The sequence below is a fragment of the Amphiura filiformis genome, chromosome 1, assembly GCF_039555335.1.
Source record: "Amphiura filiformis chromosome 1, Afil_fr2py, whole genome shotgun sequence".
NCBI classification, from domain to species: domain Eukaryota; kingdom Metazoa; phylum Echinodermata; class Ophiuroidea; order Amphilepidida; family Amphiuridae; genus Amphiura; species Amphiura filiformis.
In genome coordinates, this window is record NC_092628.1 from 49,048,704 (window position 1) to 49,076,506 (window position 27,803).

Here is a 27,803-nt window from a genome sequence, read left to right on the forward strand (position 1 = left end):
GCCAAAAATACTGAATGTTATCTTTCCAGGGCCAGGATCACCATAAATACTGAATGTTATCTTTCTAGGCCCAGGATTGCCGGTAATACTGAATGTTGTCTTCCCAGGACCAGGATCGCCAATAATATTGAATGTTACCTTTTCAGGGCCAGGATCGCCATTGCTACTTAACGTTATCTTTCCAGGGCCAGGATCGCCAATAATACTGAATTTATCTTTTCAGGACCAGGATCGCAATTGCTACTTATACTGTTATCTTTCCAGGGCCAGGATCGCCATTGCCACTTAACGTTATCTTATCCAATAATACTGAATGTTATGTTTCCAGAGTCCGGACCGCCATTGCTACTTAACTTTATCTTTCCAGGACCAGGATCGCCATAAAATACTGAATGTTATCTTTCCAGGGCCAGGATCGTCGGTAATACTGAATGTTATCTTTTCAGGGTCAGGATCACCATTGCTACTGAATGATATCTTTCCAGGGTCAGAATCGCTAATGCTACTGAATTCTTTTATTCTTTACTCATTTTATTATATCTTCCCTTCATCTCTTTTACCTGTAATAATGAATCAACATTTCATTACTCAATACCTTTCCTGTAGGCATGGTAGCCGTAGAGTCAGTGGTAAGTTTCCATGTCGTTGTTATGGCACCTTCGGCAGCTTTAGCCAAATCAGGCCCCGTACAAGTGATAGCAGGGTCTTGTTCGTAAAGAAAGTCTGGGTTTTCAAAACCAATGCTGCGAATAATCCACGCGTAACGACCACCGTAAATTCCTTGCTTGTATGCCTATATTCAAATGAGAGAAAAAACAGGACATGTCAGATTATCCCTAGCAATTCCATGGGAAATAATGAGTATCCAGATAGAATCAGTGGATGAAAGGTTGGTCGAAATTGCGACTGAGGTGAAGGGCATCCTTTGGGGAGCTGTTGGGGAGGGTCAGGTGTTAAATGTAATGTAGTTTTATGGTTATAAATTAAGCATAGCAATTGTCATTAATACAAGCAATATGTGTTTGAAATGGCTCACATAAGCCATTCTGGCACCCGTTCTGGCATGTAGTATGTAAAACAAAACAACGGTTGGAAAAACTTACCTCGCACAACGCCATTCTAGCTTGCGGTTCGTAAAACAACCCAATGATTATACGAGCATCTTTTTCCTACAAATAAAAAAACAAACGAAATTCAATTTCTGCGATAGCCAACTGTACAGTATTATAATATCCTTTATAGCGAGTTGGCACGAGAAAGATTTGTGGTTTTTAGGTTTTCGATAACTGTTGAAGAAATATATTGATAGGTTTCAACAAATTTTCTTGATAAATTAATATTAATTTAATACTTATGACCAACTTGACCTTGGAATAAGTAAGTTTTTTATCAGGTTCAACTTCGGACAAGTTTGGAGCTGTCAAGTTTTGATGGCCCTGAAAAGAGCCGTTCACTGAAGACCACCCATGTTACATTTTATATCTAAACTGGACATCGGCCTAGCCTAATGTAATTTGAAGCACCAAAATCATAATCGTGGGTTGAGAGACAGAAAGCCTTACCTCACAGTCACCTGCTCCCACAAAATGAGCATAAAGTCCCCAAAATCCATTAAAAACAAAAGAAATTCTGCAGGAATATTGAAATTCTAGAGGAATATTGATTTTTGAAGATCAAAGCAAGGAGCAATCTTACATATTTGGTATGATTTTAAAGGCTATAAAATAAGGATTTCAAATCTGGAATCTCTCAGAATGTTATTTTGTCGACTTTATGCGCATTTTGTGAGAGCTGGTCATTGCGAGTTACTTTAATAACAACTTTTGTATTGCCTTTAGAAGAATCACAATTGTTCCACATCTTTTACCATTTTACTCGCTCCACTAACAAAAGAAAATTGAACTGACTTAATGTCACTCATTAGGCCGTGTATACGAGGTGGTGAGGGACCAGCAGCAGCTTGTGATTGTCACGCACAGCTAATACTATCGAGGTACAACACCATTAAGACATTAATTTGTCTTAAACGTGAGAGCTTTTAAGAATAACCATTACGAACTAAAAGGCACGTCGCGCTCTCATTACTTAAAAAACACCATGGGGATATAGTATAATAGCAGTTAACATCAAAAACACCTGAACACACAGCCGGGGCACATCGCTTTTGTATCTGCCACATAACTGCACCGTGAAAATATTTTAAAGCATCGACATCTGTAGATAGCGTATATGAGGCGACAAAACAGAACAAGTTTACAAAATATATGTTGAACAGCATTCATGCAATTCAAATTCGTTATCAACTACAACACAATATATGTTCACTGAGAATTCAATACATTTCTTATGAACTGCCTTTCATGATCTAAATTCATGTAGGTCACATAAAAAAATTAATTCGTTTCACGCCCACCTCCCTCCTCACTTTCTGGGATCAGTTCAATTTTGTTTAAATTTCAGGGTTTTTTAAAATGTAAATGCTGATAATGCAGTTTGCTTTGCTCGTCAAATGAAACACAAAATTATCCCTGCGGCTGAAATAGATTCGCCTTCGTGAAGTGACGGGATGTTTTGATGGGTTACCGTTGGCTAAACCAATGGGGTGCTCCGTTCGGTGTGTCAGGAGGATCCTCCTAATCATGGGCGTGCTTGCTAAGTTTGGTTGGTTGCTAAGGGCCATTCTATGTCGGGTGACCATTGAGAGCAAACATAGAAATTATTTTTTTTATCCCACCCACCACTCCCCTTATGTCATTTTTGATATATGATAAAAATTGATTAAAATAGTTTGACAGTGTATCATAAAAACCCTCCCTCCTTCCTCATTTTGCCAAACACGTGCAACAGTTTTATCTGTGTATGTTGCAGGATCTATTATAAGATCAGCTTCAAATACTTTTTGTCCTGAATTAATTCACTGATCGTCTGTTCAGTTTCAGGGTTGATTGCATTTTATCTCTCCGACAAAGGGCTTAATATATCCAGAATTTGAATTAGAAATGTAAATGGTTGCAATAACAAAAAAAGGTTAAAAAATTTACTGATGCATTTTGTCGCATTATGTATAATGTCTTCGATTTCAAATACAGTCAGTATGGCTCATAAGGCAATACTCTTAAGACATTAACATGAAACTCAAAATAATATTTGTAATGTCACTTTATTGATTTAATTGATTCACATTTTATATAAATAGAGTTAGAAATGTTAATGGCCCATTATTTTGGCCAAACATGCATGTTGCTAATATTTCCAAATTACAGTGAATGCTTTGTCTAGAAATATAATGACCTGTATTATCAATAATTTCTTTCTAAATATTTATTTGACGTTTGATTTGATAAAATACAGAAAGAATGGACAGAAATTCACGACCTCTGAAGAATTGAGAAGGGATGTACATAATTTTATCATTACACTGTAAAAACAGTGTTTAGAAAGTGAAGGCAAGAATGTGTTTAGAATATGGATGTCAGATGTTTACTGAACACCATCACTGACCAATGTGCAGAAATTTGACACATGATGTTTAACTGCTAAACGTGTTTACAAAGTGAAGGCAAAATAATTGTGTTTAGAAAAGTGTTTAATTTCTAAACACTTCTTTTTGCAGTGTAACGTTAACGCATGAATCTCATTACAATTATTAGCCCTTGAAAGCAAAATTCAAACATTGCCTAAATATCTCTTTAACTTAAAGTATAATGTACTTCACATCTGTAATTTTGTTTTCCCTCTTTAAGCTAAGTAAAATATATTATATTATATTATACAGTTCTAATGTGGGTTTTCTATTTTTCCATTAAATTCCATTTCTGCAATGGTTGATTTGCTTAAGGGAACTGGAATGAGCGTTTTGAGCGTTTCGACAGTATTTTTTGTGGGACATGAGAGCACATCAGACCAATCAAATTGCATTCTGAATACGAAGAATGTCTTTCTGATATCAAATTATTTTCATTTTATGAAATTCACGATCTAATACAAATCTTATGACAAATTATTAAAATTTGATATTTTTCACATTTTTGAGGTATAACAATCCTCGAAGTAAATTATATAAATCTAATGGTATATTTTTAAAGTGTATGTAGCTGGGCGGAAAAGCCGACGGTCAATTGAAAATTTTGACCTTTCATATTGAAGATATGGATTTTTTCCCAAAAAGACCTTTTTTATTTTGGTGTTTTGGGGAAAAAAATCCATATCTTCAATACGAAAGGTCAAAATTTTCAATTAATCGTCGGCTTTTCATCCCACCTACATACACTTTAAATATAAATCATCAGATTTATAAAATTTGCTTCGAGTAGGCTACTGTTAAATATCAAAATATCAATTTTAATGATTTGCCATAAAATGTGTATTACATTGCGAATTTCAAAAATCAAAATTATTTGATATCAGAAGGACATTCTTCGTATTCAGAATGCAATTCGATATGTCTGATGTGCTCTAATGTCCCACAATAAATACTGTCGAAACGTTCATACCCCAGCCCTTAAAAAATACACAAACCTGCATGTCCTCAATAGAGAAAAACACATACTTTTTACTTATCAGTTTTGGTATCTAAACGATATGCATGAATACAAATATAATTAAGATAACATTAGAAGAACCGACCGATGATTTGCATGTCCCATAATAAATTACGGAGACTCAAATCCGTCATATTGCATCTGTGATTAATTCTGTGTAAGTTTGTGTAGCAATGAACAATATCACAAGAAAACTGGGCAGTCGTAAATCAATAATATACCTAAAATGAAAATTTACAAAAATAAGAAAAACCGCTTAAATTTTGACTTTTGAACATCAGAGGAGCTTCGAGACAAATATTACAATTATCGGAGCCTTTACCCTATTATGATTACTTTAAGTGCATTAATTATACTAATGACTGGGTAATGACTTAACGGTATGTGATTTCAAGACAAATGAATGGGATACCAAACGCTTGAAAAAGGGCAATATATATAGACTAGTCATTCTAAGTAAAAAAATGGACACAGAACACCAATGCGTCAATTCATTGCTACTGATAAAGATAACCATAATCTTTTGTGGAAGAACGTGTGTTTCAGTATTTTCGATACATAACATTCAATTGTTCACAATGTCCAGCAAGGTCAAAATCAATTAGAATAAAATTCATATGAATCTTGGGGAAAATGTAATAAACTGATATGATTATACCTTAATGTAGCGCATAGTTCCAGAGGCGTCATTGAGAAATAATTCACTTGCTACAACTGTTATGTTCTCTGCTTCCAATAAGCGACGCAGATTGTCAGAAACCTTGGGAACAGAATAATATCACACTTAATTAAACTTAACAGTTGAATTATCATTATTTCTTCATGTATTACAGCTTGCAATTGTAGTAAAACGATGCAATATCTGTTACATAATATCACAGAATTTGGGTGGGGAGGGAATTTTGTTAAAAAATATCTCAGAGGTTTACTGAGGGCATTCGTTATAAAATATCTGAGAGGTTACTGGGGGTACTTTTTGAAAAAAGAAACACTGGTAGCACATCAGGCACATCAAACTGCATTCTGAATACGAGGAATATCCTTCTGATATCAAATAATTTGGATTTTTAAAATTCGGGATATAATGCAAATTGTATGGCAAATTATTAAAAATTGATATTTTGCACATTCCCCCACCTAAAATTTGAAGACCATTTTGGGGAAAATGTATATCTTCAATATGAAAGGTCAAAATTTACAATTGATGGACGGCTTTTCCTCCAGGCTACATACAATTTACGTACATATTTTTAGATTTATAAAGTTTACTTCGAGGACTGTTATCAATTTTTAATAATTTGCCATAAAATTTGTATCATATTGTGAATTTCAAAAAGTCAAAACTATTTGATATCAGAAAGACATTCCTTGCATTCAGAATGCAATTTGGCGTGTTTTGATGTGCTCTCATGTACCACAAAAATACTGGGCAAACGTTGCTATCCGATTCCTTAATAAAGGGGAAAATTAGTGTTGGTTTTTATAAGTACAGTACATGAATTTCCCTTGACAAGTATGAAGCAAATTAAATGTAAAAGAAAATAGAACCATTCGTGCAATATTAACCACTCTATACTTACAGCGGTAAATAGCAGATCGTTTTGTGCCACAATAGCCACACGATCCCAACCGAAATGTTTCAATAGTTTAACACGTAGAAGATTCTGTTGCACGGACGAATAGATGGTGCGATAGAATGTAGGACAGCGATTTCTATCTGATAGTCGGGGTGAAACAGCACCGTAGGATATCTGATGGAAAAAAAATGAAAAAATAAAATAATATTATTAGTAGTAATTTATGGGTGACAGAAAGCCAAGAAGTGAAAAAGGAAAGTATGTTGCCAAATTAGCACTATTGCGAGCAAATGGAAAAAATGAAAAAACAAAATAATATTATTATTAGTTATTTATGGGTGACAGAAAGCCAAGAAGTGAAAAAGGAAAGTATGTTGTCAAGATTACCACTATTGTGAGCAATTCTCTTTGGGTTCTTAGGTAATATTTAATTTGAAAAATTTCGATTTTTGACTGTCATATATTATGTATTCAGTTTTGTACCATAAAGGAGGTATTCTCGAACTAAGTGATATTCTATTCCTACATTTCATCACTTATATGCACAGTTTGATTACACTTATTACATATACTGTACCTTTAATTTTGCAAGAGGAACCAGGGTATGGAAAACGCACTTTAGCGTCAAACTTGCATTACACTTATTCCATATACTGTACCTTTAATTTTGCAAGAGAAACCAGGGTATGGAAAACGCACTTTAGCGTCAAACTTGCATTACACTTATTCCATATACTGTACCTTTAATTTTGCAAGAGAAACCAGGGTATGGAAAACACACTTTAGCGTCAAACTTGCATTACACTTATTACATATACTGTACCTTTAATTTTGCAAGAGAAACCAGGGTATGGAAAACACACTTTAGCGTCAAACTTGCATTACACTTACTACATATACTGTACCTTTAATTTTGCAAGAGAAACCAGGGTATGGAAAACGCACTTTAGCGTCAAACTTGCATTAAACTTATCACATACTGTATACTTTAATTTTGCAAGAGAAACCAGGATATTGAAAACGCACTTTAGCATCAAACTTGTATTACACTTATTACATATACTGTACCTTTAATTTTGCAAGAGGAACCAGGGTATGGAAAACGCACTTTAGCGTCAAACTTGCATTAAACTTATCACATACTGTATACTTTAATTTTGCAAGAGAAACCAGGGTATGGAAAACGCACTTTAGCGTCAAACTTGCATTACACTTATTACATATACTGTACCTTAAATTTTGCTAGAGAAACCAGGATATGGAAAACACACTTTAGCGTCAAACTTGCATTACACTTACTACATATACTGTACCTTAAATTTTGCAAGAGAAACCAGGGTATGGAAAACGCACTTTAGCGTCAAACTTGCATTACACTCATTACATATACTGTACCTTTAATTTTGCAAGAGAAACCAGGGTATGGAAAACACACTTTAGCGTCAAACTTGCATTACACTTATTACATATACTGTACCTTTAATTTTGCAAGAGAAACCAGGGTATGGAAAACACACTTTAGCGTCAAACTTGCATTACACTTATTACAATCATATACTGTACCTTTAATTTTGCAAGAGAAACCAGGGTATGGAAAACGCACTTTACCATCAAACTTGCATTACACTTATCACATACTGTACTTTAATTTTGCGAGAGAAACCAAGATATGGAAAACGCATTTTAGCGTCAAACTTGCATTACACTTATTACATATACTGTACCTTAAATTTTGCAAGAGAAACCAGGGTATGGAAAACGCACTTTAGCGTCAAACTTGCATTACACTCATTACATATACTGTACCTTTAATTTTGCAAGAGAAACCAGGGTATGGAAAACACACTTTAGCGTCAAACTTGCATTACACTTATTACATATACTGTACTTTTAATTTTGCAAGAGAAACCAGGGTATGGAAAACGCACTTTACCATCAAACTTGCATTAAACTTATCACATACTGTATACTTTAATTTTGCGAGAGAAACCAGGATATGGAAAACGCATTTTAGCGTCAAACTTGCATTTCACTTATTACATATACTGTACCTTTAATTTTGCAAGAGAAACCAGGGTATGGAAAACGCACTTTAGCGTCAAACTTGCATTACACCTATTACATATACTGTACCTTTAATTTTGCAAGAGAAACTAGGGTATGGAAAACGCACTTTAGCGTCAAACTTGCATTTCACTTATTACATATACTGTACCTTTAATTTTGCAAGAGAAACCAGGGTATGGAAAACGCACTTTAGCGTCAAACTTGCATTACACTCATTACATATACTGTACCTTTAATTTTGCAAGAGAAACCAGGGTATGGAAAACGCACTTTAGCGTCAAACTTGCATTACACTTATTACATATACTGTACCTTTAATTTTGCAAGAGAAACCAGGGTATGGAAAACGCACTTTAGCGTCAAACTTGTATTACACTTATTACATATACTGTACCTTTAATTTTGCTAGAGAAACCAGGGTATGGAAAACACACTTTAGCGTCAAACTTGCATTACACTTATTCCATATACTGTACCTTTAATTTTGCAAGAGAAACCAGGGTATGGAAAACGCACTTTAGCGTCAAACTTGCATTACACTTATTACATTATACTGTACCTTAAATTTTGCAAGAGAAACCAGGGTATGGAAAACGCACTTTAGCATCAAACTTGCATTTCACTTATTACATATACTGTACCTTTAATTTCGCAAGAGAAACCAGGGTATGGAAAACGCACTTTAGCGTCAAACTTGCATTTCACTTATTACATATACTGTACCTTTAATTTTGCAAGAGAAACCAGGGTATGGAAAACGCACTTTAGCATCAAACTTGCATTACACCTATTACATATACTGTACCTTTAATTTTGCTAGAGAAACCAGGATATTGAAAACACACTTTAGCGTCAAACTTGCATTACACTTATTACATATATGTACCTTTAATTTTGCAAGAGAAACCAGGGCATGGAAAACGCACTTTAGCGTTAAATTTGCATTACACTTATTACATCTGTACCTTTAATTTTGCGAGAGAAACCAGGATATTGAAAACGCACTTTAGCGTCAAATTTGCATTATACTTATTACATATATGTACCTTTAATTTTGCAAGAGAAACCAGGGCATGGAAAACGCACTTTAGCGTTAAATTTGCATTACACTTATTACATCTGTACCTTTAATTTTGCGAGAGAAACCAGGATATTGAAAACGCACTTTAGCGTCAAACTTGCATTACACTTATTACATATAATGTGCCTTTAATTTTGCGAGAGAAACCAGGATATTGAAAACGCACTTTAGCGTCAAACTTGCATTATACTTATTACATATACTGTGCCTTTAATTTTGTGAGAGAAACCAGGATATGGAAAACGCACTTTAGCGTCAAACTTGCATCTTAATACATGCACTGTACCTTTAATTTTGCAAGAGAAACCTGGGTATGGAAAGCGCACTTTAGCGTCAATCTTACATTACACTTATTACATTATACTGTACCTTTAATTTTGCAAGAGGAACCACGGTATGGAAAACGCACTTTAGCGTCAAACTTGCATTACACCTATTACATATATACTGTACCTTCAATTTTGTGAGGGAAATCAGAGTATGGAACCCTTGTTTCTCTCGCAAATTAAAGGCACAGTGTATGTAATGCAAGTTTGACGCTAAAGTGCGTTTTCCATACCCTGGTTTCTCTCGCAAAATTAGCGTCAAATTTGCATTACATTTTCATTTAATTCATTCATATTTTATTCATCAAACAATATGGAATTGGAAAATGCACGTTAGCGTCAAACTTGCATTACCCTTATTACATATACTGTACCTTTAATTTTGCGAGAGGAACCAGGGTATGGAAAACGCACTTTAGCGTCAAACTTGCATTACATACACTGTGCCTTTAATTTGCGAGAGAAACAAGGGTGTGGTAAATGTCCTTTAGCGTCAAATTTGCATTACATTTTCATTTAATTCATTCATATTTTATTCATCAAACAATATCATCAAATACATTATAAACATAAAAGTATATATATTACAAACAACTTATTGCATGAATTGTATCTTTAATTTTGCTAGAGAAACCAGGATTTGACTTTAGAGTCAAACTTGCATTATACCTATTACAAATTATTTTCCGAGAGAAATCAGGGTCTGGAAAACGCACTTTAGCGTTAAACTTGCATTACACTTATCACATATACTGTACCTTTAATTTTGCAAGAGGAACCAGAGTATGGAAAACGCACTTTAGCGTCAAACTTGCATTAGGCCTACATACACTGTGCCTTTAATTTGCGAGAGAAACAAGGGTGTGGTAAATGTCCTTTAGCGTCAAATTTGCATTACATTTTCATTTAATTCATTCATATTTTATTCATCAAACAATATCATCAAATACATTATAAACATAAAAGTAAATATATTACAAACAACTTCTTGCATGAATAATGTATCTTTAATTTTGCTAGAGAAACCAGGATTTGACTTTAGAGTCAAACTTGCATTATACCTATTACAAATTATTTTCCGAGAGAAATCAGGGTCTGGAAAACGTACTTTAGCGTCAAACTTGCATTACACTTATCACATATACTGTACCTTTAATTTTGCAAGAGGAACCAGAGTATGGAAAACGCACTTTAGCGTCAAACTTGCATTAGGCCTACATACACTGTGCCTTTAATTTGCGAGAGAAACAAGGGTGTGGTAAATGTCCTTTAGCGTCAAATTTGCATTACATTTTCATTTAATTCATTCATATTTTATTCATCAAACAATATCATCAAATACATTATAAACATAAAAGTAAATATATTACAAACAACTTCTTGCATGAATAATGTATCTTTAATTTTGCTAGAGAAACCAGGATTTGACTTTAGAGTCAAACTTGCATTATACCTATTACAAATTATTTTCCGAGAGAAACCAGGGTATGGAAACGAACTTTAGCGTCAAACTTGTTACATATACTGTACCTTTAATTTGGCAAGAGAAGCCAGGATATTGAAAACGCACTTTAGCGTCTGCAAACTTGCATTACACTTATATATATTATGTACCTTTAATTTTGCAAGAGAAACCACGACATGGAAAACGCACTTTAGTGTCAAACTTGCATTACACTCATTACCTTAAATTTGGCAAGAGAAGCCAGAACATGGAAAACGCACTTTAGCGCCAAACTTGCATTACACTTATCACATACTGTACTTTAATTTTGCGAGAGAAACCACGACATGGAAAACGCACTTTAGCGTCAAACTTGCATTACATTTATCACACATATATTGTATCTTTAATTTTGCAAGAGAAACCAGGCAGGATATGGAAAATGCACTTTAGCGTAAAACTTGCAATACACTTATCACTGCTTATTACATGTACTGTATAGCTTACCTTTAATTTTTGCGGGGAAAGCCAGAGTATGGAAAATGTATTAAAGCGTCAAACTTGCATTACACTTATTACATATAGGGCCTACTGTACCTTTAATTTTGCAAGAGAAACCAGGGTACAAAAAACGGACTTTGCCGTAAAATTTGCATACACTTTTAACATACTGTACTTTAATTTTGCGAGAGGAACCAGGATATGGAAAACGCACTTTAGCGTCAACCTTGCATTACACTTATTACATAATACTGTACCTTTGATTTAGCGTCAAACTTGCATACCTTAAATTTTGCAAGAAAACCCAGGGTATGAAAACGTACTATGGCATCAAACTTGCATACCTTTCAATTTGCAAGAAAAACCAGGGTATGGAAAACGCACTTTGGCATCAAACTTGCATCATATTTATTACATGTACTGTACCTTTAGTCATGCATGTAGAACCACAGTATAGAAAACACACTTTAGCTTCATTATTATATTGTTTGATCGTCAATATTTTATTGTTTTTGATGTTTTATTATTTATGATTCGAGATAAAGCTATTAAAATATTGTCATTCATCAACCAGGCAATATTATTACGATTATTTGCCATTATAAATAAGCAAGGCCAGAGCAAATCTGTATATGTTTGTTTCCTTGTAGTTTTAATCCACTGTAAATATGTAAATGAATCACGTTCGTGTTACATTTAATCAAATATTAATAATCTGTTCAGTTAGACACTTGATGCACACTTATCTATTTTTGAAGCACCAATAATGCAATCCATCTCCTTTCAAAGTGCAGCTCGGATGAATTTGAAATTGACAAAAGATTGTGTAGAGAACACATTAGGAAACGAATTTGGAGAAAACCTTCTGTTAATAAAATACTATGCTGAGCCACCAGCCTGGGTGGCTCACGCTCCAGTAATTTCAGATAATTGAGCTCAGTAATACATCAAAGAATGTCTTCGAATTCATGAAAACAAATAGATAATCAGCTTATCGGATTAAAAGCTTAGAGGGAAGGTCTTGTTGCTCAGCAAGTGTTTGTAATTATCAGAAGGTTTTCTCCAAATTCATTCTCTAATGCAATCATGATAGTTATATACCTATACCGTGTGCCCTAGTTGTTATATAACTTTATTGTTACGTACTTGCTGTTCGTGAGAGAATGATTGTAATTTCTATATAGGAAATGCACCTAGCGAAACACAACTTGAATTTGCATTCTACGTCAGATTGAAAGGTATGCAGTAATATAACAATGTGTTGTGTTTGCTAAGTACCAACCTTAAGGGATCCAAAATGAGCGTTTATTGCGTTTCGACAGTATTTTTGTGGGACATGAGAGCACCTCAGACCTATCGAATTGCATTCTGAATACGAAGCATGTCTTTCTGATATCAAATAATTTTCATTTTTTAAAATTACAATATAATACAAATTTTATGACAAATTATAAGAATTTTTGATATATAACAGTCCTCGAAGTAAATTATATCAATCTAATGATATATTCTTAAAGTGTATGTAGCAGGGAGGAAAAGCCGACGGTCAATTGAAAATTTTGACCTTTCATATTGAAGATATGGATTTTTTCCCAAAAGACCTAATTTTTTTGGTGTTTTGGAAAAAAATCCATATCTTCAATACGAAAGGTCAAAATTTTCAATTGATCGTCGGCTTTTCATCCCACCTACATACACTTTAAGTATAAATCATCAGATTTATAAAGTTTACTTCAAGTACTGTTAAATATCAAAAATATCAATTTTAATGATTTGCCATAAAATGTGTATTAAATTGCGAATTTCAAAAAATCAAAATTATTTGATATCAGAATGACATTCTTCATATTCAGAATGCAATTCGATATGTCTGATGTGCTCTAATGTCACAAAATAAATACTGTCCAAACGTTCATACCCCAGCCCTTAATGTAGGCCAAGATGGTATTTTCATAAAATATCAACAATGATAACATTTCTCGATGTAACATGACGAGTATATATAGAGCTACAGAAGCATGGATACGGCAGCATGCGAAAATACAATAGCACAAAGTGTATCCTTGCACATTTAAAACAAAATAAAAGCAATACTTTACGGGCATACGATGTATTGTTGGTCGATTTTCATTATCTAAATCAATATATTATTGAAAAATAACACTTTGATGTTTTGCAAAAGTTCATTCTACAAATCATATACTTTGAACACTTTCTTGATTTATTGTTGTTAATGAGTTATGTATGTTTTACAAAAGTGTTGTTGTTTCAGCTTTTTTTTTATCTGTGATATATGAATTCTTCTAGACACTCGCTATGAAAAGATCAATGCAAATTTTGTCAAAGCTCACTACCATTCGCAAGATGCTGTGAACTACCAAACTGCAACAGTTTAAAATAGTTGCTAACCTTAATACCATGTTGATGTGAGGGTTTAAGCAGCATGTTGGGGTGAGGTGGGTGGGTGCACGAAGAGGGTGGGGGTGAACGTACCTGTGGTAAACACAATATGATAACATAGAAGCAGAGATACAACAACATGCGAAAATACAATAACACAAAGAGTATCCTTACACACTTAAAGCAATATCTTAAAGACACTAACATAAATTACCAAATAAAGCAGTCAATACGTGCATGTAGAGGGAGAATTTTGTTCTGCGTATTTTGATACCTCATTCCGTCATTCGGCATGTAGCGACCATTTCCCAACGTATCCCAAAAAGAGAGTATTTCAAAAGTGACAAATGTTAACATAGACTTTACTCTTGGAAACACACACATTATGAGCACAGCGAGTGAGTGTTGATCTGTCATGCTGTAATGAACCTGTTACAAAATCCGGTGGGAATCACCCCCGGAATCACCGCTGAAATGCTATCTTTTTTCATTCAAATTGGTATAACTTTAAGGGAATAAAGTCGCATTGTATCGGATGAGATGTCAAATTCGCATGCGCAAAATGTATCCATCTATTGATTATTTTGTTTGGTAATTTAGGTTTACTGTCTTTCAAATATTGCTTTTGTTTTAAATGTTTAAGTGTAAAAACACTTTTTGTGCACAGTATATACCTGAGTGATATCCCATAAAGCAGAACTTTCACAAAGTATTTCAGACTCGGAAGAGAAGTATGTCCCGACGAGGATAGGAATTGCAGGTCCCTCATATATGTGATGGTAAAGGAATCGTTCAGCCATTGCCTTGTTGTCCTGTTTGGGATCATTCGGCTGAAAAGAAATGATAATAATGTATCATTATTAGAATCAGAATTAAAGCCATAATATGTGATTTGCTCCACAGCGACGCCCTCAACTTTTCTCGAATTTCTACTTTTTGCATGATTGTAATGCCCAATGGTGTACTAGGCCTATCCACCATGTGAAAGACTAAACATGAAGTGCTTTAATTAAAGTAAAATTTAAGTTTTTATAATAAATCCGGAGATCTCCGGTTTTACTTCGAGTTCACAATTATAAGCGTTGGAATGAAATAGCAAATTTCTTTGTTTTACTTTATTGAAATCTATTCTTTATAGAAATCGCACATCAGTATATTGCTTTAACAAAGGCAGTCTGCAAAATGAAGCGATTTTAACAACATTTTCACTAGTTATATGAACACACTTTCATTCACCAAACCTGCGAAATCAGTGCCCAATACCTCATGAGCCAACTGAATTGTGTTTGACAAAACTTTTGGTGCACAATAAATATCTCTAAAAATAACATGGCATTGAAGAAATATCAAAACCCATGAGGAGAAGTGTTTCCCCATGGAGAGTTTACGAAATGCAGTTTACTTTGCCGTCTTAAGGTATATTCAAACCATACAATGAATAAAAATGGATGACATTTACATATAATAGATACATTATTTATCTCTCTGCGAATTCCGTGTTTGTTTTCTTGTAGGGGTGTGTGTGTGTCGGGTGTGGGAGTGGGATACGTGGTTAATGGGGGGGGGGGCAAAATAAAATGTCTTCCCATTTTTAAAAATCCCGGTTGCATCATTTTAACCCGGTATTCATCATGATCATCAGTCGGCTGCGGAGCAGGCGACTACAAGCTTTCTCCAACTATTACGATCTTGGGCAAACGAATTATCTAACCCGGTATTATCGTTGGGATATATACATATCGGGGTTTTTTTTAGAGCGACTGTCTTTGAAACGCTTTGCGGTTAAAAAAAGACGTTATTGGGACAATGTGCACTTTACACTATTTAGGTCGCTGATGGGGCTGAATTTTGGTGGGAAACGGGCCCCTTTCCCTTTTCTTTTCCTTTGCCTTCCCAATTTTCTCGTTCATTGTATGTCGGGGGCACTTTCCTTTTCATTTTTCCTCTCTCCGCTGGCTACGCTACTGTGCTATGGTTGAGGGTGGGTGTGTTATCGCTATAATTTAATACGAAAGGTCAACATTTTTTAAATGATCGTCGGCTTTTCCTCCCAGCTACATACACATCAAGTAAATATCATTATGAAAATATAACTTTTTAATAATTTGCCATAAAATTTTTATTACAAAAAAAAAAATCAAAATTATTTGATAACAGAAGGACATTCTTCGTATTCAGAATGCCATTCAATATGTCTGATCTGCTCTCATGTCCCATAAAAAATACTGTGCAAAGGTGGGTGACAGAGCCCTAAAAGGTACCGTAAAATGGGGTAACTTCGGTCAGGGGGGTACTTTGGTCGGTCAAATATATATTTTTTAAATGGTCAATTTGTTAAGAAATATATTTGGAAGAAATTATAGTCGCTTATGTCCAATTTACGAAAAATTCGTGATTTTTGAACAAAAATGAGCATTTTTAACATTTTTTCAGAAAAATAAAATCGATATTTGTGAGCAAGAATGTGTGTTTGATTAATTTTACAAGGGGTCAAATGTCACAAAAAACAACAACTTGCCCATATACAGCGAAGATCAATTTTTTTGAATTTTTTTTTCTTCATGGAATGTAATACACTGACCAAAGTTGCCCCAAATGCGAGGTAACTTTGGTCAGGCTATTTTTAACCCCTAGGGCACCCATACAAAATTATTAAAAAATCTTTTTCAACTTCAAGGTGTAGAAGGAACCCTAATGTCATAAAAAAAGAGACAATTAGAAATATTATTGGTACTCTGAAAAGTGCCCAAAGTTACCCCATTTTACGGTAACTATACTATTTACAGGTACAACGTCATAAATAGGATGATATTTCATCTTGAAAAATAAATTGAAACATAATTGGCATATCCATGCCAGATGAGGATGTTCTCCCTCTTCAAGATGAAGACATTCAATTCAAGTACCACTTGTTTCCATGACAACAAGAGTGTATTCCAGGTTTTATCTATTCATGTTTACAGGGATGATACCAAAAATATGCTGATTCAGGTTTGCAAGAAAAACGCGATGAACTCCTGAAAAGATATACTTTCGGTGGGAAAACTTTTATCATTTGCTTACTTGCTTGCTTAATTTTTTTTGTTACGTTGTCTGAACATTTTCTCAAAAAATGAGCATTTTTTGCCTAAATTTGACCTCACAGATCAAGTCTTTGCCTTTCTTAATATGCGGCAGTTATGAGGACCGAAGGTTTACATAATTCCTGGGTTAAGACCAACCTTGTGGTGGTACTACACCCCTTGATAAATTTGTGACTATTTTTGCATTTTTCTCAAAAACAAAATAACACACTGGTAACAAAAGTTTTGTATACATGCATTATAGGGGCAAGGAATCCAGTTACTACACTGGAATGTCAGTGATTCAAGACAAGCGGTACGTTATTTATGATAAGAAAAGAGGTACCGCTAGAATGTACCTCATTTCTTAACATAATGAACCACTTGAATCACTGAAATTTCAGTGAAGTAATTTGATTCCTTGCCCTATATAATATACGTACGTAACTTTTGTTACCAATGTGTAGTTATTTTTTTAATGCAAAATTAGTCACAAAATTGATCACGGGGTGTAGTATCACCTTAATATAAATTATACAATCATTAATGAATTGGAATAATGAAGTACACATGCCATTAAATCGTGTCTATTGCTCAAGCATTGACATGTGGATGATCACAATTAGATTCACGCTCCCTGTCAAATATCGGAATATCTTTGCTCATATTTACAATATTATATATAACTATACTGTTACTCAGTTAGATATGTTTTTGTGGGGAGCCTGGCAAAAAATAAAATAAAATAATAGCCCATAATTGGTTTGACCTTTTATGTACAAAAATATGCAATTGCGTTGTTATAATAGTATTGTAAATAACTTAAGTTATATGAAGTACATTTTATGCAGTAATTTTTATATGTCAAAAGACAAATGAACAGTTTGCATCAGAACATGTAGACAAATACCGTATGCAATTAGGGCACGGACAAAAATAACCGAAAGTATATACAAACAGCGATGTGAGAGTCCCTGATACAAAGAATACAAGCAAATTCACAAAACAAGATGGACAAAATGAAGAATGTTTAGTGGAAAAAATGAAGAATCAAGCCTTATATTAATTATGCCTGGACCAGGAGCAAAGATGAGCTCCTGGTCCCAAAGATGGTTTCTGGTCCTATAGTTTGTAGTGTAAGATATTGGACACACCAGGAGTCAAAACTTGGCAACCATGGGGTTAAAAAAAGTCCGGCTCCTGCCTTGTGAAGAATGTTTAGTGGTCAAGTGTTTTGACGTCAACAGAACCGGGCAACAGAAATGTACATCCAAATGTATATTTTAAATGCTAGTCAATAAAACTGAAATTGAATACATTGTATAGGCCTATTAGCAGCGGAATATATATACATTTGTTCAATGTATAGCGCTGTGAACAAATTAAAAAGGCGCTATAAAAATGCCGAAATTATCTATTTTTATTTAAAACAAATGATATTTCGCATTGTATTCCCGATTATATTCCGTGAAAGTTAAAAGAAAAACGACTAAGCATTGAAACATTTTACATGTGGGTTCCGGCGTTGTCCTTATTTTACATGATCTCTATTATACAGGGTGTATCAAAATGATTGGTAGGTACCCATCAGTATCCAGTGAGCATGGCCAAGAATGCACCATCAAAATGCAGTAAAAAATCCACCATATTTGTAGAGTTTAGTAAATAATAAATAGTAGTCTAATGGGATCTGATATTGAATGTGGAAGAAGCGTGCGTTTCATTAGACAACAAAACTGATGGGTAGGGCCTACCAATCATTTTTGATACACCGTGTACTTGGAGATAACATCGTCATTTACCATGATTGTCTTCTACTTAACGTAACCAGATATGACAATGATAGTTATTTCAGTAAGATTTTTATTTACAAACGATGCTTCAAGTAGTTCCTCAACTTTAGGAAATGTAGCACAGAAAAAAATGCAAATACGAATATAGCGATCTATCTCTCAAGTTTCAATCCGGTTCCACCTGAATTACCGAAGCAAGTAGTAATTTAAACTGAGACGAATATACCTAAAGGTATATTCGTCTCAGAATTTAAAACTGAGTATTTTGTATTCGACCATGATTCGACACACAGTAGGCTACTACTAAAGTGGGTGTGCGGTGGTCGGGTAGGGGTGTGTATATTATGTGCGGTATGTGGGTATGCTTAAGTTACCTTATGCATTGAACAAAACGTAAACTTTCCGTTACCGGGTTAAACATAAAGTAGCCTATAAGAAGGCATACATAACGCTGAAAGACAAAGTGTTTTGTGTTAAGGTATACTGGGGGTGTGTGCCGGTGGGGAGTGTGGGGTGTGTTTGTAGGGGTGTGGCGTTTGTAAATGCCGTCTAACGAGGACCTACATATGGATACACACCGTAAAACGAGGACACACCTCCAAACGAGGACGTCCTCGTTTTGAAACTATGCCCAGGATGACGTAAATGATGCAAATATGCATATAAGATAGCATATAAGATAGGTCCCCCATAGCGGGTATAGGACGGGTCTCAGTTGGATAGTAAGTTGCCTGGTGTGTTTGCGTGAGGTCCACGGTGTGTCGATTAAAAACGGGTGTGTAAGTCCTCGGTTAGATCCTTCTAAAGTCGAGGTCCTCGTTTGAACGTATTTACAAACAGGGGGGAGGGGTGGGTATATAGCGATGGGGTGGGTGGGTGCCTGGTGGGTGGGTGTAGTGTTTGTTACACTACAGAGGTGTGGGATTGAAGTGCACATCCATAAATTGCATGCAGTAATTTATTTCTGTGAATTTAGGTACAAGTTCAATTTCCCATTTTTCTCCAAGCTAATTAAATGAAAACAATACGACTGGCATGCTTAGTATATAAAAATCCGTGTAAACCCGTTAATGCACGAAATAAATAGAACAAAACAGTCGATTAAAGTCTTTCTTCAGTCGATAACCGTGAACTGAAAATTAATTGGAAATAAGAGCCGGTGGGTATTCTACATATGCAAGGTGACAAAACTATTGTTGAGAACATTTGAAGCAACAAAACCCCACAGAACTTGACATCTAATTCCAGATTATTATAGAATAATTAATTTTCGGGCCTTGCGCTCGCCATTTGAGAACATAATCCGAGAGAACTAAGGGAGTGTTCATAAATACTTTGGTGGGTGGGGGTGGAAAAGTTGGAACCTCGGACGTCAAATTTTTTTTGATCCCCCTAAAAAAGGTGGATTTTTTTATTCCCCCTTTTTATGGTCTAAAATTTTTTTGATCCCCCCTTCATGTCTTAAAAAAGAAACCAAAAATATACATCATTAACAGTGGCATAGATTTCTTTTTGACATTGGGGTTGGAGAAATTTCTTGAAAGTGCAGTGAATCCAGCACCTTTTGCCGACAAAATAAGTTTGTGGTATAAAACAATTTGCCATATTGAAGCTAAACTGGTGAAATATAGGCCTAGTACAAAACCGGAATTAATTTTCGCGAAGCGCAAAAAAATTGGCACTTTTTACTAGTTTAATATGACCAATTAATATGGGGTTAATTTTGGTTAGAAACCTATATACAGGCGTCAACATTGGGGATGATTGTATCGACCATCCCTCTATCAAAATATTGGGGGATTTATCCCCCCCCCAGCCCCAGGATCTACCCCTATGGTCATTAACTCATTAGCTAAAAATTACCGTTTGGAGTTATTACTCATTGGAGTCATAGTGTTACACCCAAAAAGTGCGCACATTTTGTTGATTTGTAGCTTGAGATTACAAAATTCATGCGCGCGGAGCGCACACAAATTTTGGAATGTACATGCCTTCTCGTACATTTTACCCCAGAATTTTACCCTCAATTTTTTTTGACCCCCTCCCCTATTAAGGACTAATTTTTTTGATCCCCCTTTTTTAGGACCTCATTTTTTTTGATCCCCCATATTTTCCACCCGCACCAAAGTATTTATGATCACTCCCTAAGCAAGTTGTGACTCAGGCCTGTGGCCATGATTTATTCATTGGGGAGGGTATGAGGGAGCTGGAGTTTAAAAGGACCGTTTGTGAATTTTTCCTTCAAAAAAGGACTGATTTCTACGTTTTTCCGAAAAAAGTGGACCGATTTCTAACTTTTTACAGGAAAAAAGTGGACTTTTTTCGGATTGGCATGGGGGGGGGGGGTGCGAGCAAGTAGACAGACTTTAAATGATTTAGTCAAAAACGTTTTACCTCTGACTAAATCTAAGCAACATGACCAGTCTGATAGCGTATACTCGTAGTTCCTTGAAACCCCGACCATGTTTTGCATATCTATTTGAAGGTTCACGAAAATACATCAATCAATGGCTGATTTAGTGATAAAAAAGCTATCTATCAGAACCTAGAATGAACTCAAATGTATTGACAAAATATACACTATAGCGTCCACTGTAACTTGCTATTCTACACAAGCTATTTTCATAGACATTTGTGATGCGATCAAGCAAAATCAGTCGGAACTCGGAAATATTAAAATTTGTGTTTCTTAGGGACCGATCGTTATTTACGGCAGGGGGGGGGAATGGGTGTTTTGGCAAAAATATCGACAAAAAATTTCGCGTTCCCCCCTCGCGTCCGCTCAAAAATTTCGCGTTCCCCCTTGTTTTCCAAATTTTCTCCATTTAAAATTTAACAATCCCCCCCTGGTTCAACTACAAATTTCAGGTTCCACACTCACGACAAAAAAAAAATTTTGTGTTCCCACCTAAATTTACCCCGATTCCCCCCTGCCATAAATAACGATCGCTCCCTTATAGGATAATAAAAAGCATTTACAAAGCTGCATTTGCAGAAAACCCCATTGAAATTAAGCAACCAGTTCCAAAGATATATGAGCAATTCAAGAGTTTCCAAAACAAAAGGAACCAAAGGGAAATATTTTCTTTGTTTGGCTATATCTCAAAATCAATATTTCCGAGTTCTGACTGATTTTGCTTGATCGCATCACATTTATGCAAGTAACCCTTTAGATTGCATTCTACTCTAAAGATTCTGATGTTACTATTGAATTACCTTGATAAATCACCAGCTTGTTAATAATAGGACATATATTTTCATTAAAGGCATGGTCATCTGAGTAAACACAAGAAGCTACAAGACTATAAGTTTCAATTCAGGTCGAAGATTGAAATGGAATGTTTCCCTTTCCAATCCAAGGATTCGCTGTATAGAATACGCTTATGTCCATGGATTTCACTGGGGAAATCGCAGATTATTTTGCACCATTTTCACTAATTTAGCTGAATATTCAATACAAATTTGTTGTAACTTTATTTTTTTATAGCAGACTGCGATTTAACACAATTTAGCCCAATCTTGCATGGGGTGCATCAGAATTTGACACGGTTTCTAGAAATTTACCACAATTATAATCTCATGTGATCGAGCCAAATGAATCACTTTGTACTATTAAAGTGGCCACACTTGTTATATTACTGACTTAACATCATTAGTTCTACGAGACAGTAAGGCGAAGATTTGTAAACCATCTATTTAAAAGTTTCGTAGTGAAAACAAACTTGATTAATTGATCATATACCGTAGTCTAGCTGCCAGTGGGTATGACATTGTTTTGGTGTCCATAGTTTTGTTTTTGGTGGATATTGCTTCTCAAGACCACAAACATCAAAAATAAGTTTACTGGACCTCTAACTGTCAGCATTGGGCATTTTGAGATATGGCGGGTCAAAGTTCACACAGAGGTCAAAATTCAAATTGCTCAAATGCTGTTGAAATGTTCTCCAAATTATTCCTCTTGTCATGGCGATCCAGAAAAAGTATACTTTTACCTATCTGTGACATACCCTTCTGGAGTTATAAGCAAAAAGGTCAAAGGTCACGATTTGACTGATTTATTTTTTTGGGTTTTACATATCAATTCTGGTTTTTTTCACAGACTCTAAGAGAAGTAACATTTTTTAACCGGATATTTTTAACAGTGTGAAATGTAATAAATAAATAAATAAATAAATTTCGGTATTTATATAGCGCCTTATACACAGATCACGGAGTGTTCAAAGCGCTGTAATTTCGCTGCCATGGTGAAATCATCACAATCAGATCGCATCAACTAGGCATTGTGCAGCCAGAATAGCGCAAAGTATCCGCACTTAGATTGTAACATCCACCATTTATCTGTGCAGCTCCCCAAATTCCATTGGGTGAAGGAAGTTGTTGATAACCAATGATAACCAAACAACTAACCAATATTTTGGACATTAATCCTGCCGGTGCTCCTTGAGCGTAAGATTGTTTTTTAAAGACTCTTCTTGTTTGAACTTTATAGCCGCAACTCTGACTAGTCACTTACTATTATACAATTTCAATGAAATGACCATACAATGAGATGTTATCATGCATGATGACATTTATGACATTTAAAAGACATTGGAAATCGGCATTATTTACAATCACTCTTTTTGGAGGATTTGAACGATTTTAAAATACCGTCTGAAACTCATCTCCCGGACTCATCTGCACGTTTAGCCAAATGAATATTAAAGACAGACTGTACGGACCCCCCCCGCACCTTTGTTTCCAATGGACATTTTATTGTGAAATGTCATTGTACAAGGAATACATTTAAAAAAATCCACATAGCCCCCGAATGAAAAGTATTTAATTATCTTTGTAGTCACTCAAAAAGCAGTTGGTGTGAATTTTACATCCGAACTAGGTGCTACATGTATTAAATTTTATGAGCCTTTTTATTTTACATGTAAAGCCTATGGGGAGACGATTAGAAATGGACGGCAATATTTATAAAAACCTCACAATGCTACCTGAGTGAGTACAAACATAATTAAATACATTTCATTCGGGGGCTATAGGAAAAACAAAAAATTTCCTATACCTTAATGGTTATGGAACAAAGGTGCCCGGGTACAGACTCGTATATCATATATACCAAATATGAGTGAAAAGTATACTCACCCTTTAACAATTTAAAGTAAAGTACAGTCTACAGCCTGTTTACATAGATTCGAGTTATCGCTAATGTTCCTATCGTTTACAACGCTATGTGAAGTCGTGTTTTCGTGCATAGGATTCTAATTTGCGATGCTGAAAATCGTTTCAAATAGGATAAGTATGTGTGAGTAGATGCAATAGAATCAGCTTTGGGAATTACCAGTATAAAACTCAGGCCAGTGTATTTCTTATGAGATTTAAAGGTAAAAATATCCGCCCTGAATAGTTAAAACTGGAAAAATATTGGTCCCTGCCACCCTCTCACCTTAGGCCGTATAAAATTAATGTTTTGGTTCTCGTCCCTCCCTCCTCAATTTCTGGGATTTGTCAGATTTTTTTTTTTAAAGACTTTTCAATTATTTTAGACTTTGGAATGATTTATGAATTTTTCATACATATAAATAAGTTTATTAGAGAACAAGGATCACTTCCAAGTCTTTTTGTGGTACTCTAGGGGTTTATCCTCAGAATCTCACATTTGAAAAAAAAAAAAAAAAAAAAAATCATCGTTTCCTCGAGCACTGTTGGAAAAGACCGAAAACTACTGACAATGCTGATTTTACATTGAAAAAAAAAAAAAAAAAAAACACCTCCTCCCTCATCAATTCATGAAAATCCTCTGGACGAGAACCAAAATATTAATTTTATATGGCCTTAACATACATTTTATTGTGCAGCCACCGTTTTGAGTGTTTACTTGTTTCTCTTGTGATCTCAGCTAAAGTGTAACAAAATTAAAATTGTTTATGAATTGCCTAAAAGTGAAGGATGATTCATTCAAATTGTAATTAAGAATTTTTCAAATGTAATATGTTTTCAAATGTAATATTTGGCAGAAAACAGCAGTGTTGACAAAGTTGAAGCACCATTCCAATACATCATGTGTAGGCCACGTCTTCTATTGTCTTTCGTTTTCAGCTTAAGGTTGGTCTGAACCCTGGAATTATGGAAACTTTCGGGCTTCATAACTGCTAAATTATTAGTCTAAAGAATATAAAAGTATACATTTTTAGACTGGAAATGACTTGCTAAATTCATCTGTGAGGTCCAATTTGGGCCAAAATGCTCATTTTTGGAGAAAATCCCAAAAAACGGTTTTTTTGGCCCAAATTTTTTTGTGCAACGTAACAAAAAAATTGCTTGACCAAAAAAATTTTTTTATTAATTTTTAAAAACTAGATTAAAATATCTAGGGACCGTTTTTTTTATTTTTTTGAATTTTGACCAACTTTGAGAAATTTGCACCAAAAATGGTCCAAAAATGCAAAATTTTCAAAAAAACCATAAAAAAGCCTGATTTTCGCCCAAATTTCAAATATTTTTGGTGAAGTTGGTCAAAATTCAAAAAAATGAAAAAACGGTCCCTAGATATTTTTATCTAGTTTTTAAAAATTAATATAACATTTTTTTTGGCCAAACAATTTTTTTTACGTTACGTTGCACGAAAAATTTGGGCCAAAAACCAGTTTTTGGTATTTTCTCCAAAATGAGCATTTTGGTCCAAATTGGACCTCACAGATGAATTCAGCAAGTCATTTCCAGTCTAAAAATGTATACTTTTATATTCTTTAGACTAATAATTTAGCAGTTATGAAGCCCGAAAGTTTCCATAATTCCAGGGTTAAGACCACCCTTAAGGATCTGAGCGTTTCGACTGTATTTTTTGTGGGACATGAGAGCACATCAGACATATCTGAATACGAAGAATGTCTTTCTGATATCAAATAATTTTCATTTTTTGAAATTTACGATATAATATAAATTTTATGACAAATTATTAAAATGTGATATTTTTCACATTTTTGATATATAACAGTCCTCGAAGTAAATTTTATAAATCTAATGATATATTCTTAAAGTGTATGTAGCAGGAGGAAAAGCCGACGATCAATTGAAAATTTTGACCTTTCATATTGAAGATATGGATTTTTTCCCCAAAAAGACCTAATTTTTTTGGTGTTTGGGGAAAAAATCCATATCTTCAATACGAAAGGTCAGAATTTTCAATTGATCGTCGGCTTTTCATCCCACCTACATACACTTTAAGTATAAATCATCAGATTTATAAATTTTACTTCGAGTACTGTTAAATATCAATTTTTAATGATTTGCCATAAAATGTGTATTACATTGCGAATTTCTAAAAATCAAAATTATTTGATATCAGAAGGACATTCTTCGTATTCAGAATGCAATTCGATATGTCTGATGTGCTCTAATGTCCCACAATAATTACTGTCCAAACGTTCACACCCCATCCCTTAACCACTAGCAGGATATGTGGTGACAGTTACAAATGTGCCAAAACCTGAATTTTGATGATTTTTACTACGATCCTTCTGATGAGCACTGAATGTGCCTTTAATTGAGATGCTTTCATCCGTTTTTAAAAATGCATGACGATTCAAATTGAATGATCGACATAACAATTAGGTCAAGGTATTCTTTTTGGATTGCAACTTGGAATCCTTTCCATACATTTCATTACATTTCCACTATATATCATTTAACCCACAAATTTGGTTTGCTATTCTGTTGTCAATATACATAAAATAAACTCTTCCTCAAAGCTGGCATTATATCACATCAATATTTTCAAAGATCATATTAATTTTGTTTGCGTATTGCCGATATCTTTCTTGAATGTTAAAATCTATGAAAGGATTGGGATGTATATTCTGAGACATAAAAACCAGACTCCTGAATTAAGTTAAGCTATATTAATTATAAGGAACACTTTGAGTTTGATTTGATTTCGAAATCGAATCGTAAATTTACGCCCACAAAATCCAAAAGATATTGCTCATAACTATATGCCCATAGTTTCTTAGTTCTCAAAATAAAACAGTAGCGTTCGAAATGTTTTACCCATTCTGCATGTTTTATGTTCTATAGCTTTCTTCCGATTTGACAAATTGTTTAAGCGAAATTATTCATCCACCATGACAAATCACCCGTTGCTACGAAACTATTTTTGTTATTTCATTTTGATTTCATCACAGCTTTTCGGTTTTCACCCAGGAACATACGTAATTATACAAAATAATTTCACAAAACATTAAAATAATGCAAAACATAACATGAAAAGAACCTGATATGTCTTGCGTGTAGAAAATTATGTTTCGTCCTCAATAAAGAAATTATACATAAATTTCTTGCCTAGCATTCGATTTCCAATCGATATCACATGAAATCCAGCGATATATCGATACATACATTACATATATAAACTGACCTTCGATGCAGTATAAATCATGATAAATGTCTGTTTTGCCCAAGACTCTGTCCAATATTACTATGTTGAGAGAGCTTTTATTCAAAGTGTCATTTTGTTGGCAATTGTAAATTATGTTTGTTTTTTCAAATTGTTTTGAAAGCGTCTGTTCTCCTTGGCGTTATTCCCGACTATTAAATTCTGAGGATAAAGCATGTTCATTCTATTGCATATGAATTTCGTCAAGTTCTTTGGGCAATTGACAAAATATCTTTTTTTGTGTGTGCCAACTCTCATGCAACCCGGCACTTCATAATAAGTATTTCCATGAATATAGAATCAAAGGAATCAAACAAGCATTCAAGCAACTTACATTTGTGTTGTTGATGTGCAGAATAAATTCATAGTCCGTCAGTATATCAGTTGCGTCATTGATGTCGTTTGCAGCCATCTGCGCCGCAATGTCTAAACCACTTCTCTCTCCTCCTGGGAACAGACTTAATACATGGAGTTGAGGTTTGCTGCTGATGACGAAGAAGTTGCTTAAACTGACACCAAGGATGAGCAGATCCAATAGACAAATGTGCACACAAGAAGGCATGTTTCCAGCTATAAGATACCAAGC

General features: G+C 34.6%; 1 protein-coding gene across 1 annotated transcript; it reads right to left on the reverse strand.

Moving 5' to 3' along the window:
• Positions 1-556: 556 nt before the first annotated feature.
• Positions 557-27,803, reverse strand: LOC140161304 (gamma-aminobutyric acid type B receptor subunit 1-like). The gene is made up of 6 exons (XM_072184781.1): positions 27,552-27,803; positions 14,612-14,767; positions 6,122-6,292; positions 5,200-5,301; positions 1,104-1,169; positions 557-793 (listed from the first exon to the last, which is right to left on the reverse strand). Exons 1-6 carry the CDS (start codon positions 27,777-27,779, stop codon positions 557-559), a joined length of 960 nt encoding a protein of 319 aa, XP_072040882.1. The 5' UTR covers positions 27,780-27,803.